Genomic DNA, 15,925 nt, shown 5'->3' with positions numbered 1-15,925 from the left:
TAGAGTGTTTTCTGTAAAATGAGACCATTTTTATCCATTTACTCCAATGTATGTGAGAAGGGCGCCCTTTTAAATTCAAGTATGCCCAATTCTTCTAACAATCAAAAATGGAGACTGTAAAAGTAGACTTGGAGACGCTAGTGACTCCTTTCAATTAAATCTCAATAACTTTTGTTAAGAAGGTGATAGAAAGATAATTCTTTTTTTCTCTATTCACTGCCACATAGAGGATTCAAAAGAAACCTTCCGCAGGGAAATACACCAAACAGGTCCTAAATTACAGACTCTCAAATAAAAACTTTATTTAAAAATCAAACAAAATCTGACTTGTTATCCTTATTTATCATACAATTGTGAATAAATACAATAAAATATATGCAATATTCCACCACTGTGTTAAAATGTAGAGTGTTTTCAGTAAAATGAGACCATTTTTATCCATTTACTCCAATGTATGTGAGAAGGGCGCCCTTTTAAATTCAGGTATGCCCAATTCTTCTAACAATCAAAAATGGAGACTGTAAAAGTAGATTTGGAGACGCTAGTGACTCCTTTCAGATAAATCTCCATAACTTTTTTTTAGAAGGAGATATAAAAAAAAAATGTTTTACCCCTGTTTACTGCCACCTAGTGGAATCAAAAGAAACTTTCTGAAGGGACATAGAATTTTTTTTTTTTTTTTTTTTTTTTTATATATAAAATATTAATTAAAAACTGTATCAAAAAATGACTTTTTATATGTGTTTATCATAAAATTGTGAATGTATACAATATAATATATGCAATATTCCACCACTGTGTTAAAATTCAGAGTGTTTTCTGTAAAATGAGACCATTTTTATCTATTTACTCCAATGTATGGGGGTAGGACGCCCTTTTAAATTCAGGTATGCCTAATTCTCAAAAAAATCCAAAATATGTTGCAGAGCTTAAGTGGTTAATAGTACATATTTGACCATTTATTTTTTGACATTATAGGGGAAGCCGAGCTTCCCTTGCAGTCTTAAAGAAATCGCCACTGATGTAGAGAAACTGAGCCGCATTGGTTCAGATTGTACCTACAGAATCTGTGACTGGACAAACGACTCAACGGAATGGCCAGAGGTGTCGTTTCCCGGCATTTTTTGTTGCGTCCCGGCACCCTCGTTGCGTCACTGAGTCTGACCCTCAGAGGAAGTTAATATAGCAAAGATTGGTTGTTCCCAGCCATTTCTCTTCAGAGTACACCAGAAGCCAGCCTCGAGAGGCTCTATCTGGCAGCGTGGAAGCTTCTGCCAAAGGTATCTCAAATAGGTCCTGCAGACTGTAAGCTACAGAATCCAATTTGGGTCTCGATTCAATGGGGTTCTACTCACAGTAGTAGACCCCAAGCAGGCTCTGGTAATGGGGCACTCTTGGGCAAGGAGGCCATGGAACGGGTTCCTCCAACCGTGAAAGAGTCTGGGTTCTATAGCCGGTTCTTCATTGTTCCAAAGAAGTATGGGGGGCTGCATCTGATATTAGATCTACGTCATCTGAATTGATTAGTCAAGAAGCTCAAGTTCAAGATGTTGACATTATAGCAGTTTGTGACCCAAATCAGATCCGAGGACTAGTTTGTCATGATTGATCTAAAGTGGGGGTCGCAAAACTGGCAGACTCTGGTCCAAATCCAGACCACGAGATGCGTCCATCTGGACCGCAAAGCTTTTTGACATAATGAAATAAATAAATGCCAGACACTAAAAAAATTATATCAGGCACATCAAGGTCAGCTCGGTAGAGCCGCTTGGGTCCTACGGCGCCATGGGTTGCTACCGTTGCTGCTACGTTCAGTCGAGCAGTGAAGAGAGCAGAGAGCGGCACGCAAACAGATGAAACTTTCAGTGAGTGAAAACGTCATTAAAATATGAAAATAAATGAGCTAAAAGTCCAGTATGAGTGATCTACATGGGTCCTCTCTCACGCATTCACCGCCCAACAACGAGCCATGAGAGTTCACTGAGAATACAGTGGATTTTAGGAAAACATAACAGGCCCTTTACAGATTGGGAAATAGTAAAGGAGTGCACGGAGACTGCGTGTGAAACACTTTTAGAAGGAAAAGCACAGAACACGTTTCCTCCGTGGTGCTTTGAGGCTGAGGCCTTAAAGGAACAAGCCGACATTTTGGGACTTTAGCTTATTCACCGTATCCCCCAGAGTTAGATAAGTCCATACATACCCTTTTCATCTCTGTGCGTGCCGTAACTCTGTCTGACGCTCCCACCGCTAGCCTAGCTTAGCACAAAGACTGGAGGTAAACGGCTACAGCTAGCGTACTGCTCCCAATAAGTGACAAAATAACGCCAAAATTTTCCTATTTACATGTTGTGATTTGTATAGTCACAGCGTGTAGAAATAACAAGGTCACATGAGACACAGCCATCTTCTCACCGTATACATACTGGGAACTGTATTCTCTGAAGAGTGATTTACTCCAACTCTGAGCGAAATCTCTGCTCCTCACCACGGGGCTTCTCAGGTGCTGCGAGCAAATCCCTCCGCAGAAGTAGCAGTGCTTCGCCTTCTGAGAATATAGCTCACAGTATGTATACGGTCAGAAGATGGCTGTGTCTCATGTGACCTTGTTATTTGTACATGCTGTGACAATACAAATCATGTCTTGACATTAACAAGTGGATAGTCAAGGCTATTTCTCTTGCTTATGAGGTCTCTGGTCAGATTTTATGTTTGGCTGTCAGAGCTCATTACACCAGGAGTATGGCGGCCTCAAAGGCCTTATTATCGAGAGTGCCCCTACAAGACATTTGTGATGCGGTATGCTGGTCCTCTCCGCTCACATTCGTGAGGTTTTACCATTTGGACTTTAAATCTGCCCTGGGTTTGCAGGTGCTTATGTCTTAGTTGTGCTTGCAGTATCCACACACACAGGTAATTGTAAGCATGACGGTTTGGGTATTACATTCCCAAAGCGTCAATACTTGATGCAGTGCGGGTCCCCTTAAAAGGAAACGTCTTGGGTTACGACTGTAACCCTTGTTCCATGAGAAGGGAATGAGACGCTGCTTCGCCCTGCCACACTTCCTACATCCCTGTGATCGACTTGCGTTATTTGAAGCTAATGCCAGTCATTCCTTATGTGCTTATCTTTCTGGTCATGACGTCACCCGCCCATGATGATCCGTTTCACCACTGGACTGAATTCATACACGTGATTCAGACGCAATCGCGCAGAAGCGTTCCCAAAGCATCAATTCTTGACACAGCATCTTAACCCAAGATGTTTCACTGAATCATACGTCATCAGACTTGAACACTTGGGCCAAATACAAGGAAAATCACGTCAGGTAAGTAGACAAGTGGTCAAGTGCAAACACCACAAGTGTGGGTGTTGGACACTCCCTTTTTTGGGGGATTTGGATTCAGCCGATTTAACAAATCAAAATACTTTTTTTTGTGAATCAGAAGAATTATGTATTTGTGAGCCAGACATCACCACTGGTGAGTGAACTGGGAAATCGTGGTGTTGTCATCTGTATGCAAAAGCAAAGGAAAACCTTTTCTGTTTTTAGTACATTTGTTGTCGTGTAAACCTATCCTAAGTATTGGGCTATCTAGAAAGTCATCTAACAGCGCTTGTATTTTTGGACTGCTTCCTGATACTTTTCTGTACTGTTTTCAACTGTTTCTCTCTCTCTCTCTCTCTCTCTCTCTCTCTCTCTCTCTCTCTCTGCAGCGCGCAAGTGCTGAATGGTTTAAAATTGTTTTAGAGACTGATTTCTCTGCACTCTCAGCCAAAATGCTCACATGCCGCATCTCAAACAACTTACGAGTGTCAAATGGGCCAGTTGCATATGGTTGTTTTTTTCCGATCTAGCGAGTGTGTGCATATACACTTTTGGTTGCGCCTGACGCCAGTGCTGAGAGACGGAGAAAGCCGAAATGATCTTTTATAGGCTAGTTGTTTATAGAATCTATTATTATCAATTACAATACTACTTATTTTACTATTACATGAGAAAATGCCATTTGCACGCATGTATGAGTCAGGTTAATGACTGAAATACGTACACTTTACTGTCCACGGACAGTACGAGCAGAACCACGTGCATAAACATACACAATGTCTTATTCCCCAACCAATTATGCCTAATGTAAATATACCTAAATGTAAAAGTAAAATATAGCAAAACAATTTGTGTAAAAACAAGGTAACACATTATAGGTTAGCTATCCACACCTATCAAGAAATATTTAATTTCTCGAAAATATTTGTATTACAATGCACTTGTTCTGCAATATTTTTACAGAAATAGGTATAAAAATGTTTTAAAACGAACGATTATACGTACTAAAAAACCTGTGGCCTACCTGTGTCCGAAAAATATGTTTTTTACTTAACAGACAACTCAAAATAAAAGCTTACAACTACAGGAATAACCATGATTAGAGAGTTGTTTACATAAAATATCCCATAAACACTCACATGTTTGACCTGTGAGACACCGGTTACAAGTTTTTGTAACAATTATGTTACAAAAACATAATTTTTTTGTAACATAATTGTTTTGTTACAATTATAACAAATTGTCAAAATCCCCCTCTTGGCGAGAATTCACGCTATAACAGTCGGTTATGTCTTGAATGTATGTAAACAGCTGAGAAAGACAACACGTGTGTATCAGTATATTGGATCCATGCATTCGGATTAGACATTCGGATGCAGTCTAACCTGCTGCTGTCTGTGTCATTTATGTTCATTAAAGTTTGGGGTTTAAAGGATCAAGTCAAACCATTACTCGACCCGTTTCAATGCGCATATAGGGAGAGGCGAGTTACTGAAGATGCCATTAATTGCATCTCTCATTTGGTTAGCAGTCACTTAGAAGACATTCAAGCATATGCAACGTTTACTTTTCATTGATTTTAGTTCAGCGTTTAATACCCTGAATCCCATGTTGTTGACCACAAAGTTAAAAGAGCTTAAAGTAAATCCATACTGTATTAAGTGGCTCTATTCCTTTCTGAACAACCGCACACAACAGGTGAGAGTCAACAACTCGTATTCTGAGGTTAAAATTACGAACACGGGAGCCCCGCAGGGATGCGTTTGCTCACCAATTTTATTTACATTATACACCAATGATTGCGTAGCAAGTCAAGACAGTACTTTTTTTAAATCAAATTTTCTGATGACACAGCAATTTTAAGCTTATTAAATAGTAAAGACAATGCTTCACATTATTTCTCTGAGGTGGACAGATTTGTAGGCTGGTGTGACAATAACTCCCAAATACTTAATGGAACTAAGACAGCTGAGATGATTTTCGATCCTAGGATCATAGTCCGGTAATGATACATGGTAATATCATTGCACAGGTTCCTTCATATAAGTACTTGGGAGTCTATATAGATAATTCACTATGCTGGTCTTTTCATGTCTACAATCTTTGTTCCAGGCTACAGCAGAGACTATACTTTCTACACAGGTTAAAAGCGTTTGGAGTGAATCAGAGAATCATGTATTTGTTTTACCAGTCTGTTTTTGAGAGCTTGATTAGATATGGTATTACTGCATGGTATGGTAATTTGTCTGTCCAATTAAAATCAAGGTTAGGATGATTGGTGCACACCGCCTTTAAAATGATAGGGGGTGAGGAGAGACGATCACCACAAGAGTTGTTTGATGCTTCAATTTTAAACCATGCCAAGAAAATTGTTAGAGACGATACTCATATCCTGAATGCCAACTTTAAATTATAACCATCAGGAAGGAGGTATAGGGTCTTGATGTGCAGGTCTAATCGACTGAAAAATTCCTTTTGGTCCTACTGCAATCAAAGCGTTAAACAGAGATAACATATTGTGAACTGCCATTGTGTCTTTCTATGTATTTAACTTCACTTATTTTCTATTTGTTTTTAATGTATGTTGTATTGTATGTACGGACTTTGCACGTTCTCCAAGACAAATTTCCCAGCGATGGGACTAATAAAGAATAAAGTAAAGTAAGTATTAGACAATAAAAGAAAAAGAGAAAATTGATAAAGCATTCCATTACAAATGGACAGGGTGATGTCTTAAATCTTAGGCAGCTGACTTGTTGCCTCGCTGCCCTATCAGGCAATGACTTTGCAGCGTCTGCGCACGAATGTACCTCACGAAACTGATTTCAGACAGACTTCTGAGGCAGCATAACCTCAGATAATGATCTACAAGAAAATACAGAGATACCGATAGCCTCATGGGCAGCGTGCTGACATATGGCGCCGTTGTGCTTCGGGCGACCCGAGTTCGAATCCCGGCTCGTGGACCTTTCCCGATCCCGTCTCTCTCCCACCTCGCTTCCTGTCCACTCTATACTATCCTATCACAATAAAGGCAAAAATCACCAAAAAAAAAAAAGTTCTTTAAAGTGGAAAAAGTTGGTCAAAAAAGAACATTTACACACAAACTGAACACCAACCAAAACTTTCAGATGTCAAATTTATTTGTTAACTGTCACAGAATGGAACGGACAGGATTGTGGGATATCAGAGGCAGTGAATCACAAATCGATCAGATGAAACTGGATTCTGACGTGCCTTGATTCCTTCCTACAGTGGAAAGCAGCCTCTTCTCAAACTGCTTAGATTATATTCAGTGGATCGAAGATAGAAAACACTGTATCCTAAAACAAGTATTACGTTTATTAATACTTTTAAACTTAAATGTCCAAAATCTCGAATACAGATAAGACATAAATTAGTGTTTGTTTGATTTTTTCTCCATCTTTTATTAAGGAATCCAAAAATTCCTATAATTTCCCTATTAAAATGTGCTTGTTAAAAAGTGACTGATGAAAATTTAAACAAACATTTAACTTCGGAAAAACTGAAGGCAAAAGCAGTTTTGTTTTAATTGAAGGTTTATTTGTTGCCAACAATACATCTTCGACCAGTTACTACAAGGCAGTTATAAAAACAAAACAAATGTCAAAAAATTAAATTAAGATCATGAAAATAGGCAAATGGCAACATTCATAAATATGTACATCTTTACAAACAGAATGTTTAAAAGGAGGAAAAGTGCAAAAGTAACAATTCCAATGAATAACAGTCCCCACCAGTGAATCAGGAAATGAAATGTACAACTAAATAAAATAGAAAACAAAAACTATATAAACATACTTCATTCAAAGCTTCCATCTATATTCAATTCAGTTTATTTACACTGGTACTTTCATTTATATCATTTACTCCTGGTTTCTTATTTCAATGTAACATTTTGTAAGGTAACATCTTTGAACAATGCTTATACAACAACAGAGCTGCACAATATAAACTTTTTTTTCCAAAACCATACCAGCTGAACGACCAGTCGACCACGGAGAGGGGGAATAAATAAATAAGAAAAATAAACTGAAATGTGCTGTGAAAATTAATAATAAAAACATCTAAATCTTTGGGATGACAGACAGTGTGTAGTTTGAGTGTGGAGAAAGGGTGGGGACAGCCAATGCTGAAGATTTTAAACACTAAACACAATGATCAGACAACACATAGTATTGAAATTACAAATTACAGTACGTTTCTGACTCCTCAAACTCCTCATTCTCCAACATGGTCCCCTGAACAGATTAACCTAAAATTAACACTCTATAAATTATATTGTCTTGTGTTTTTTTTTTTTGCCGATTACATCTTCTAGTGGTGGTCCTGCCATGATGCTAAATTAAATTAAATCTAAAAACAGTATTGCAATTTTACTCCATAGTTACTGATTCTATGCTAATTTCTGAGGCATGGTTGATTGTAACTAGGAGTTTAGCAAAACTTGATCACCTTTTAAATATACTTATGACTTTCCAGTCTGATAAATCTATTATCTATATCTAATGTACAGCATAGTAAAATATATATGGATTCTATGTATTCTTGACCTGGAGAAAATGTGGCATGCAAATATTACAAATTACACACTGAATGGTCATTGGCTGATGTTAGCATAGTTTCCTGTAGATGCAGCCACCTACACAACCAAATGTACTAACGTCTACACAATTAAAAGGAGATATTTAATTATTGGCTTAAGGAAATGTCAGCATGTTTACACAGAAATGATGGCAGATAATGTAGTTAACATCACCAGGCATGTGCGCCTTATGTGGCTTATCTTAAAGCTTGTATATAGCAACATTTATATACATGTACTAGAATATTATAACCAGAAGTTTGAGAATATTGTAACATTTTAAGAGAGAAATAAGTTTAAGTTGTGTCTATGATTCAAGCCCATGTATAGCCAGTGTTCTTCTTTCATTTTCTTTCTTTTCTGAATTACAGTTCCCTTTGAAACTTTGTACAACTTAGGCCATGGTAACGATTCTTAGACATGTGACATAATTATTGGGTCTTAATATTAAGGAAAAGAAAGATATAATTTGAAAGATGTTGTGTACAGTGTTACTGCTTAGATCTGTATCTTAGTGTGTTCAAAGTGTAGAGATGAGCAAACTAATGCTTGAATACATAGGTTTCAAATTGAATGGTGTTGTTGAGTGCGCTGAGCTCTGTAAAGTACAATGGATGGTTAAGATGTTGTATATCATGTGCTTTGTGTTGTGTCTTTAAGTTGTGTATCATGTTCCATGTAGATGTTTTAAGCTTGTTGTGTCTCATTTCCTCAGTGTATGTGCTAAGCATGTGAAATGTAGTCCATCATTACTGCTTCCTATGCAAAACTGCTTGAGCTGAGACACTGGATCTTTTCCCTCAGTGACTGGACAATAGTGGGCTGATTTACACCTTGCTGGCTGCAATCTGGATCATTCCACAAGTATGCCTGCAGAGCCACGTCAGGGTTAGTGGAAACCTGCTGTTCTTTAACGAGGGTGCCTTGAGGCGGGCTGCAGTGCTTCACTGCGGTTTCCGACAGACTGTGTGGCTGAGCTATTTTTTGCTTCTGTTCTTCATCCTCGTCTTCTGAACGGATCTCTACATAATCGTCATCATCATCTCCAGTGTCTTTAAAGTTGGCCAGATAATTCTCCGTGGCACTTTGCGCATTCAGTGGCACCTTTCTGTTCAGCACAAGTATTTGCTGTGAGTCCCGCAGTGTGATATCACATGACACCGAGAGGTCTGAAGTCCCCTGGACTGGGCATTCTGGGAGGCTGTGCTGTCGAAGCATCTGCGTCCTTGATTCTTTCCCGTTCACTTCCCACACCTGATTACATAGCCCCCCGCCATTTTCTTTTCCAGTCTGGTCTATCAATGAAGACGAGGACTGGCAGCGATTATAGGACGACACCTTGGTGTTTCGTGGTCCAATTGAAGTATAAATGTGATCGGAGTCATCTTTACTTGGTGTCACACAAGCACTCCAACGCTGATTGGGTGGAGTACTAGGAGTAGGCGGGAGGTTCTTCAAAGCAGGGGTAGAAATCGCAGGGGTCATTCCTCTCTGTGGGGTTGAAGTGCATACTGCTGTTTGTGCTGGCCAGGACACAAAATCAGCAAGTTCCCCATTACTGTACGTACAGCTCAGCCAGTCAGACTCTTGTGTAGAGCGGACAGATAAGGAAGGAGAGGAAGTGGTGCTGGGGAAAAGTGGATGATGGCCGGCAATACTGATAGATGACTTCAGCACTGGAGTAGTGGTTGGAGAACCCTTAAAAACCACATGTTCATACAAATGAGAGTACTCTGCTATTCTTGCACCTAAGCAGAAGAAAGACAGATGCATTTATAAACTAATACACCACATCGTTCAATCTTTGCATCTACGAGCAACACATTGTAGAACAAAGAAAGAATAACATCAGCCATAAAGTACAGTATGTCTTACCTATTGCAGTGCCACCTTGCTTCTTCTCCTCCAGTATAGATGCTAAGTCCTTCTGTTTGCTTAGCCTTAGCTTAGCGCAACTGGGTTCATGGTCCATGCTCTTCATCTTCAGTAACTGGTTGGCCTTTTTGATCTTCTGACTGTACTGTCTAGCCATGAGGAACACTCTGTTTTTGCCCCTATCCCCAAGCTCAAGAACCTGGTCCCCAGCTTCCCCACCCAGCAGCAGACTAGAGGAGCCAGAGTCCATGCTAGTAAACAGGGTATGAAGCCCTGAGTCCTTCGATGAAGGGATGTCCTCATCGTCTATCCGGAAGCTTCCGCTGCTCAATCTTGCGAGTTTATTGCGAATGCTCTTCACTGTGCCAGGTTGAGGCTCAGGGGTAGGGGGCAGAGGAAGGGAAGGGGCTACAGGAGAAGATAATGCTCCATCATTCTCATCCAACTTAGTTTCTGGGAAGAGGTCTGGAGTGTTGAGGATAGGTATAGAACTAGATAGACCAGGAGGGGGATTAGAGGCTGGTGGGTTGGGTGATCCGGGTGCAGCACAAACAACAGGGATTGTTTTTGAGGGTAATTTACATGAAGAATCACTTGACTTTTGTGCAGAATTGGCTTTCTTATTTGGAGATTCTTGTGCTTTGCATTGGGAATCATTACTTCTCTGTTGCAACTTGATCACTTTACTTGGGGAGTTATGTGTTTTTCTTGGAGAGTCTTGTGCTTTGTGTGAGGAATCACGTGCTTTTTTGGGAGAGTCCTGTGTTTTACATGTGTTGTCTGTTCTGCTTACAGGAAATGCAGCTGGAAGTCTGTCTGGTTTCTTTTCATTGTTCCGGATGTAGTTTTCCAAATCCGTCCAGATCTCATCCACTTTCTCCAATGTATGATCAGCTTCGGAAAGCTGAAATGTTTCAGTGTCTGAGATTGCAGCAGAGGGAATGTGGGGCTGATCTGCCTCTGTTGTATTGGTAGGACAGATTCTTTCCTCAGATACAAACCCTCTTAAAATCTGGCTAGCCATGAGATCTACCTCAGATGTCTGCAAACTGTCTGGCTTTCCATCATCCATCCCAGCTGCAAGGACTGGGGGCTCCTGAAAGACAATGGTGTCGTAGACATTCTCCTCATCCTCAACAATTTGCAGCTCACGTGTCTCAAATGGCTCCCCTTCTTGACCAGAAGACCTATTGCTCTCACATGAACTCTCAGTTTCAGTTGGAGTTATGATAACTTGAGGAGCTATCCTAGATTTGACCTCTGCTACCTCAGAGAGTGCAGGGATAGCTTGATCCTTGCGGATAAGCCCCATGGCCTGAAGCTCCTCGTAACTAATGTTGTCATAAACATTCTCGATATCATCAATCGTTAACTGCTCGGCAGATGATGACCCTGAGATTTCATTGCTTGAAGACTCAGTCTGGTTGTTGGTCTCTTCCTCTTGTAGGGCTCGCTTGTTAGGAGTTAGTTGCTCACTTTGGTTTTCTCCAACACTGCTGGCCCTGCGAAGTGTTGCTCTGCTCCTGCTTGAAGGAAGGTCTAGGCGTGATGATTTAGTCTGTTCAACATGCCAGCTACAGGGTCTTTCTGGATGGTCAGCAGTCTCATGGTCACTCTCAACATCATGACTGCTTGTATCGTTCTCCGTTGGCAGGAACATCTGATAGATGTCTTCATCATCATCAATTTGAAAACTCTTTTGACGAGTTGGAAACATAGCCCTCCGGACTCGATGATCTGTCCATATGTTGCGGAAAGAAGGTTGCTCTCCAGTTGCCAGCATGTTGCGTGTGTTGTATTCATTTCCGTCTGATTCAGGAGGTGCGGTCACCCGTAGGATAGGAGGGGTGATAACCTTATTTTGCAGGGACTCTTTAGCAGTCTGAATGAAAAATGAATAAAAACACTTTTACCATACATTATATTAGTACTGCCGGAACTAAAATTACAATTTTGATAATGACAATTTGTTCAATTATGGATTAATGAGATTGAGTTTTAAAAGCATGAGAGCATTGTAAGCTTTGCTTTTCTCAGTATAAATGCAAGCCAACTCCATTCATTGAGACATGTTGTTAAATCTCAAAATAATTATTCATCACAATAATTAGTGGTGTGAACTATGTCCCAGCCACATCACGTGTCACCATGTCCTTACCTGAAGGTCTGCATGAGTAAGGTTGTGGTTTCTCCACTGGTCAATGCTGTCCACCGACACTTGCTGGTTTAGTCTTTTCCGGCTACCCTTCCCTGGCACTCTCAACTTGCCCCCAGAGCTCTGGTTGTGCAAAAGATGTCTCTTAGAACAATATTCACAATCATTTTTATATTTAAAAATAAGAGAGGTGTATGTCCTTGCAAAGAGTGCAGGCACAATGCTAAGGCGTTGTCGGGACACTGCCATAAAGTTGCTTGGGTGGTTTCTAGATTAATTTTGGTTTCTAGATATGCTTTTGGTCTCTCGTTCAGTTTTTCTCTTAGCAAGCACCACTAATTATCTTACAAACAATTGTACTTCTGATTTAGAAAACAGGCTAGGACTGGTCACGACTAGTTAGCTACTTAATATGGAGTCAAATGCCTTGCACAATGGACAATGGTGGTGAGAAAGACAAAAAAAAACTTGATTTCAGAGGCTGCATTTTTTCATTATTATGTTACCAGCTCAGATCCTACACCCTTAACCAACTAGCATGTCCTTGTTTACTGCTATTTTAACTGACATCTAAGTAATTATTAATCGGGTGAAAATAAAAACATCAAATGCCAATTCAGACTAACCAAACCAGTCTCATCCTCATCATCAGCATCCTGTGGATGTGGCTCTTCGTCTACATCACTGTGGTCACCAGGGTCCAGAGATTCTTGTGATTCGCTGACAAGGCTACGGGATCGGCCAATAGAACCCAAAGTAGCCACAGGTGACAGCAGACTGACTCCAAAACTAGAACTCTGTGAGGAGCAAATACATTTACAGTATTTTTTTTTTTTTTACTTGTTAAATATTTCTCATTAGATTTGTATAATGGATTAATGCCTGCATGTTATGTGTGGTGTTCTTTACCTTCTGTATATCTGGACTGGATACTACAGCAACAGTAAGGAAGAGAGAAAGAAAAAAATCATAACACATCAAAACATAATGTTTAAATGATTAACAAATTCAAAAAAAAAAAAAAAAAAAAATTCAAACAAATGCCACTTACTTATATGTTTGGAGTTTTTCAATAACTTAGATAAGGGCTCTGATGATGAGACGAAAAGACATGTAGAGCAAGACAAACAGAGAAACAAAAAGAATGAGTAAAATGAAGATCAATGAAAAATTATGTTTGTTTGTTTAACTGTGCAGTGGGTCTGACCTGTCTTCCTGCGTGCTCTCCGGGGCGAGGGACCCTCTTTAGTGTTCACTCGCTTGTCATCAGAGTTGTAGTTGAAACTTGGGTGGTCTGAAAAAAGTAAAGACAAGTGTATAAAATCTAGTCATTGCAAACACGCATAAAATACCAAACACAGTGGTGTGTAGCTTTCAGTTTGAAGTTTAAATAATACTTACTTGCGGTATCCATATCCAGAATGGCCTGCTTAGCCTGTGGAGACACAGAAAGAAAACTGACTTCCCCAAATTCCTCAAAAAGTATTTATTTATGTGTAGTATGTGTGATAGTTTTTGAGGAAGTACTTTGAATTTATGCTAATTATAATTTTTTATTAAAATGCAATATTATGCAATAATAATTTTTTTATTTTTATAAAATATATATATATTTTTTTATAAATTAAACAATTAAAATAACAAATATAAATAAAAAAACTGAAAGTGTTACAGTTATTTTATTACAGTAATGAGAATGTGGGTGAATAATGAACATGTCACAATGCAAAAATAAAAATAAAATCTTTTATTTTTTCTTTTGATTTTGAGGCAAAATATGATTCAGACACATTTATATGTGATGTACCCAACTAAAGGTAAATAAAAAAACACATTAAAATGAGTCAAATCATTTAAATGAGTATAGAGTATACCTAAATATGAGAAACCGAAAAGAAATTTGCATCTTTTTCTCTGTAAAAATTTGATTTTTTTTTGACAACTAAATGTCCTCTGGGTGGCGCTACACCTTCACTTCTGCTTCACCTTCAAATTTCTTTCATTCTCTTTGAGATGTGAACTATTTTATCATGACGTAGTTGAGTGTGAATAGCCAGATTTGGCCACAGCTGTCTAATCACTGAGCACATTGTACAGAAGTAGAGTTAGGACAATGTGTGAATGTGCATGTTCTAACCTTGGCCGGTATTTTGGCAGGATGGTTTTCAAGGATCAGTCGTTTTAGATGCAGGACCCACGTTCTCTTGTCCTGTTGAGACTTTGCCTGAAAGTGGATTAGAGATATATCAGCACAATCTCCAAATTTAAGATCATTTACTGACACACCTCTACAAAGCCACTGTGACCGAGTCATCCCTCAAAGAGCATCAACACCAGTCATCAAAATCAAAATAAACACTTTCATCAACTGGGTGAACGTCAGCACAATCAGTAACTAACATACAGATGTGATCGACTGGAACCGCCACTCACCAGTGACGCACTTGTACACAGCTCATTTCAAAAGAAAGTAAACGCTCTGATTTTTCATTACGGTAATGCGGTTGAAAATAGTTTTCTCAGTGTCCTAATGACACAGGTGGATGGATGGATGTTCTGTTTCATAACATCTTAGGGTTAACGCTGAACATATGACTGGGCATGTATTCACTGAGATAACAGTGAGGCATCCCATCATTAGGACACGAGGTGATTTATACGCACGTTCTGTTCAGTACACTGGCACCATATTTATGACTACTCGGCTGACATCCAACACACAGGTCAGATGTAACAGCACTGGCTTTAGGCGAGACTCATACCGTCACTCACACACACACACACACACACACACTTATGTGTGCGTATATACATACATGCTGAAGCCTGTTGGTGGGTGGGTGTGGTTTTACTAGGGTAAAGTTCAAGGCGATTGGCCATCCTTCAGAAGTCTGGCCTCATGCTAAACATTTCACTGTGTGTTTAACATAACCTGCTGATCTTCGGTTACGTGGTGTGTGTGTGTGTGTGTGTGTGTGTGTGTGTGTGTGTGTGCACATGTGTCTGTGTGTAAGTTTGAAAAATTACCTGCACTGTGTGTTGAAGTTTGGGGTTCTTGTAGTGGAACACACTGAAGCTCAGAGGTTCTTTAGGAATGACTTCTACCAACATCAGGTTACAGCACTGCACAATTGTAGAGATGGGAATAAACATAGAATAGAGGATTATAGTTACTTAGTGTTCCAAACATTTGATAGAACCATGACAACTTATGCACATTTCATTTACACACAGTCAGAAAAACAAAAACCCTTTACGGTTACAACGGCTTCTCACTGGGGCGGCACCCTCAAAGCAACACCTTTGTAACTACTTCAGCCCCAAAGGGTGTATATTAATACTCTGGAGTAGTGATATATTGCTCGTAAAGGTTGTAATATGTACTCTTATGGTACTACTATGAACCCTTTAAATAAGAAACAAAGGTGTCACTTTGAGGGTACAAGCTTGGAAAGTTAAATAAACCCAGTTCATTTTTTGGAGCTGGTCAAAAGTGGTAAAATGGACATCATTGTGAGTGCTATCCGGAGCTGTTTACTGTGGTAGCAACATGATGACGTATTTGTGCCTTCGGATTTTCCACCATGCTTTATATGCACAGAATGTCTTTTTTTCTTTGCCAAGGATACAGTGCAAGAGACGCAAAGAATGCAAGCTGCTCTCTTGAAGGTCATATTTCGGAGACAAGCTCAACTTGTACGTCATTATTCGCAGTTTACTTGAATGAATGAATGAATGAGGTATTTATATAGCACATCTCCTATGTACTACTGGACACCCAAAGCGCTTTACAATCAGGGTGTCAGGGTTTTCCCTGTTCCATTGTGCTCAACCACCACCAGTGTGCAGCATCCACTTGGACGAAGCGACGGCACACACACCAGCTATAGGTGGAGAGGAGAGAGAGTGATCGAGCCAGTTCAGTGGATGGGGATTATTAGGAGGCCATGTTTGATACTG

The 15,925-nt window shown here is 39.6% G+C and overlaps 1 protein-coding gene across 2 annotated transcripts in view; it reads right to left on the bottom strand.

The window, feature by feature from the left end:
• Positions 1-6,871: 6,871 nt before the first annotated feature.
• Positions 6,872-15,925, bottom strand: part of LOC311301848 (pleckstrin homology domain-containing family G member 1) — a 53,736-nt gene continuing 44,682 nt past the window's right edge. For both annotated transcript variants that reach the window (XM_084427214.1, XM_084427213.1), the window contains exons 9-18: positions 14,993-15,088; positions 14,103-14,189; positions 13,367-13,400; positions 13,173-13,259; positions 13,017-13,055; positions 12,875-12,897; positions 12,592-12,762; positions 11,969-12,088; positions 9,811-11,692; positions 6,872-9,683 (exon numbers count right to left, since the gene is read on the bottom strand). In XM_084427214.1, the coding sequence (XP_084283340.1) occupies positions 8,695-9,683; positions 9,811-11,692; positions 11,969-12,088; positions 12,592-12,762; positions 12,875-12,897; positions 13,017-13,055; positions 13,173-13,259; positions 13,367-13,400; positions 14,103-14,189; positions 14,993-15,088 (3,528 nt within the window). In that variant the 3' untranslated portion in view covers positions 6,872-8,694. The remainder of the gene's footprint in view (positions 9,684-9,810; positions 11,693-11,968; positions 12,089-12,591; positions 12,763-12,874; positions 12,898-13,016; positions 13,056-13,172; positions 13,260-13,366; positions 13,401-14,102; positions 14,190-14,992; positions 15,089-15,925) is intronic.

The sequence above is a fragment of the Rutilus rutilus genome (assembly GCF_951802725.1).
Source record: "Rutilus rutilus genome assembly, chromosome: 13".
Lineage (NCBI taxonomy): Eukaryota > Metazoa > Chordata > Actinopteri > Cypriniformes > Leuciscidae > Rutilus > Rutilus rutilus.
The sequence above is the reverse complement of the archived record's forward strand: the minus strand, read 5'-3'. Positions and strand labels throughout refer to the sequence as shown.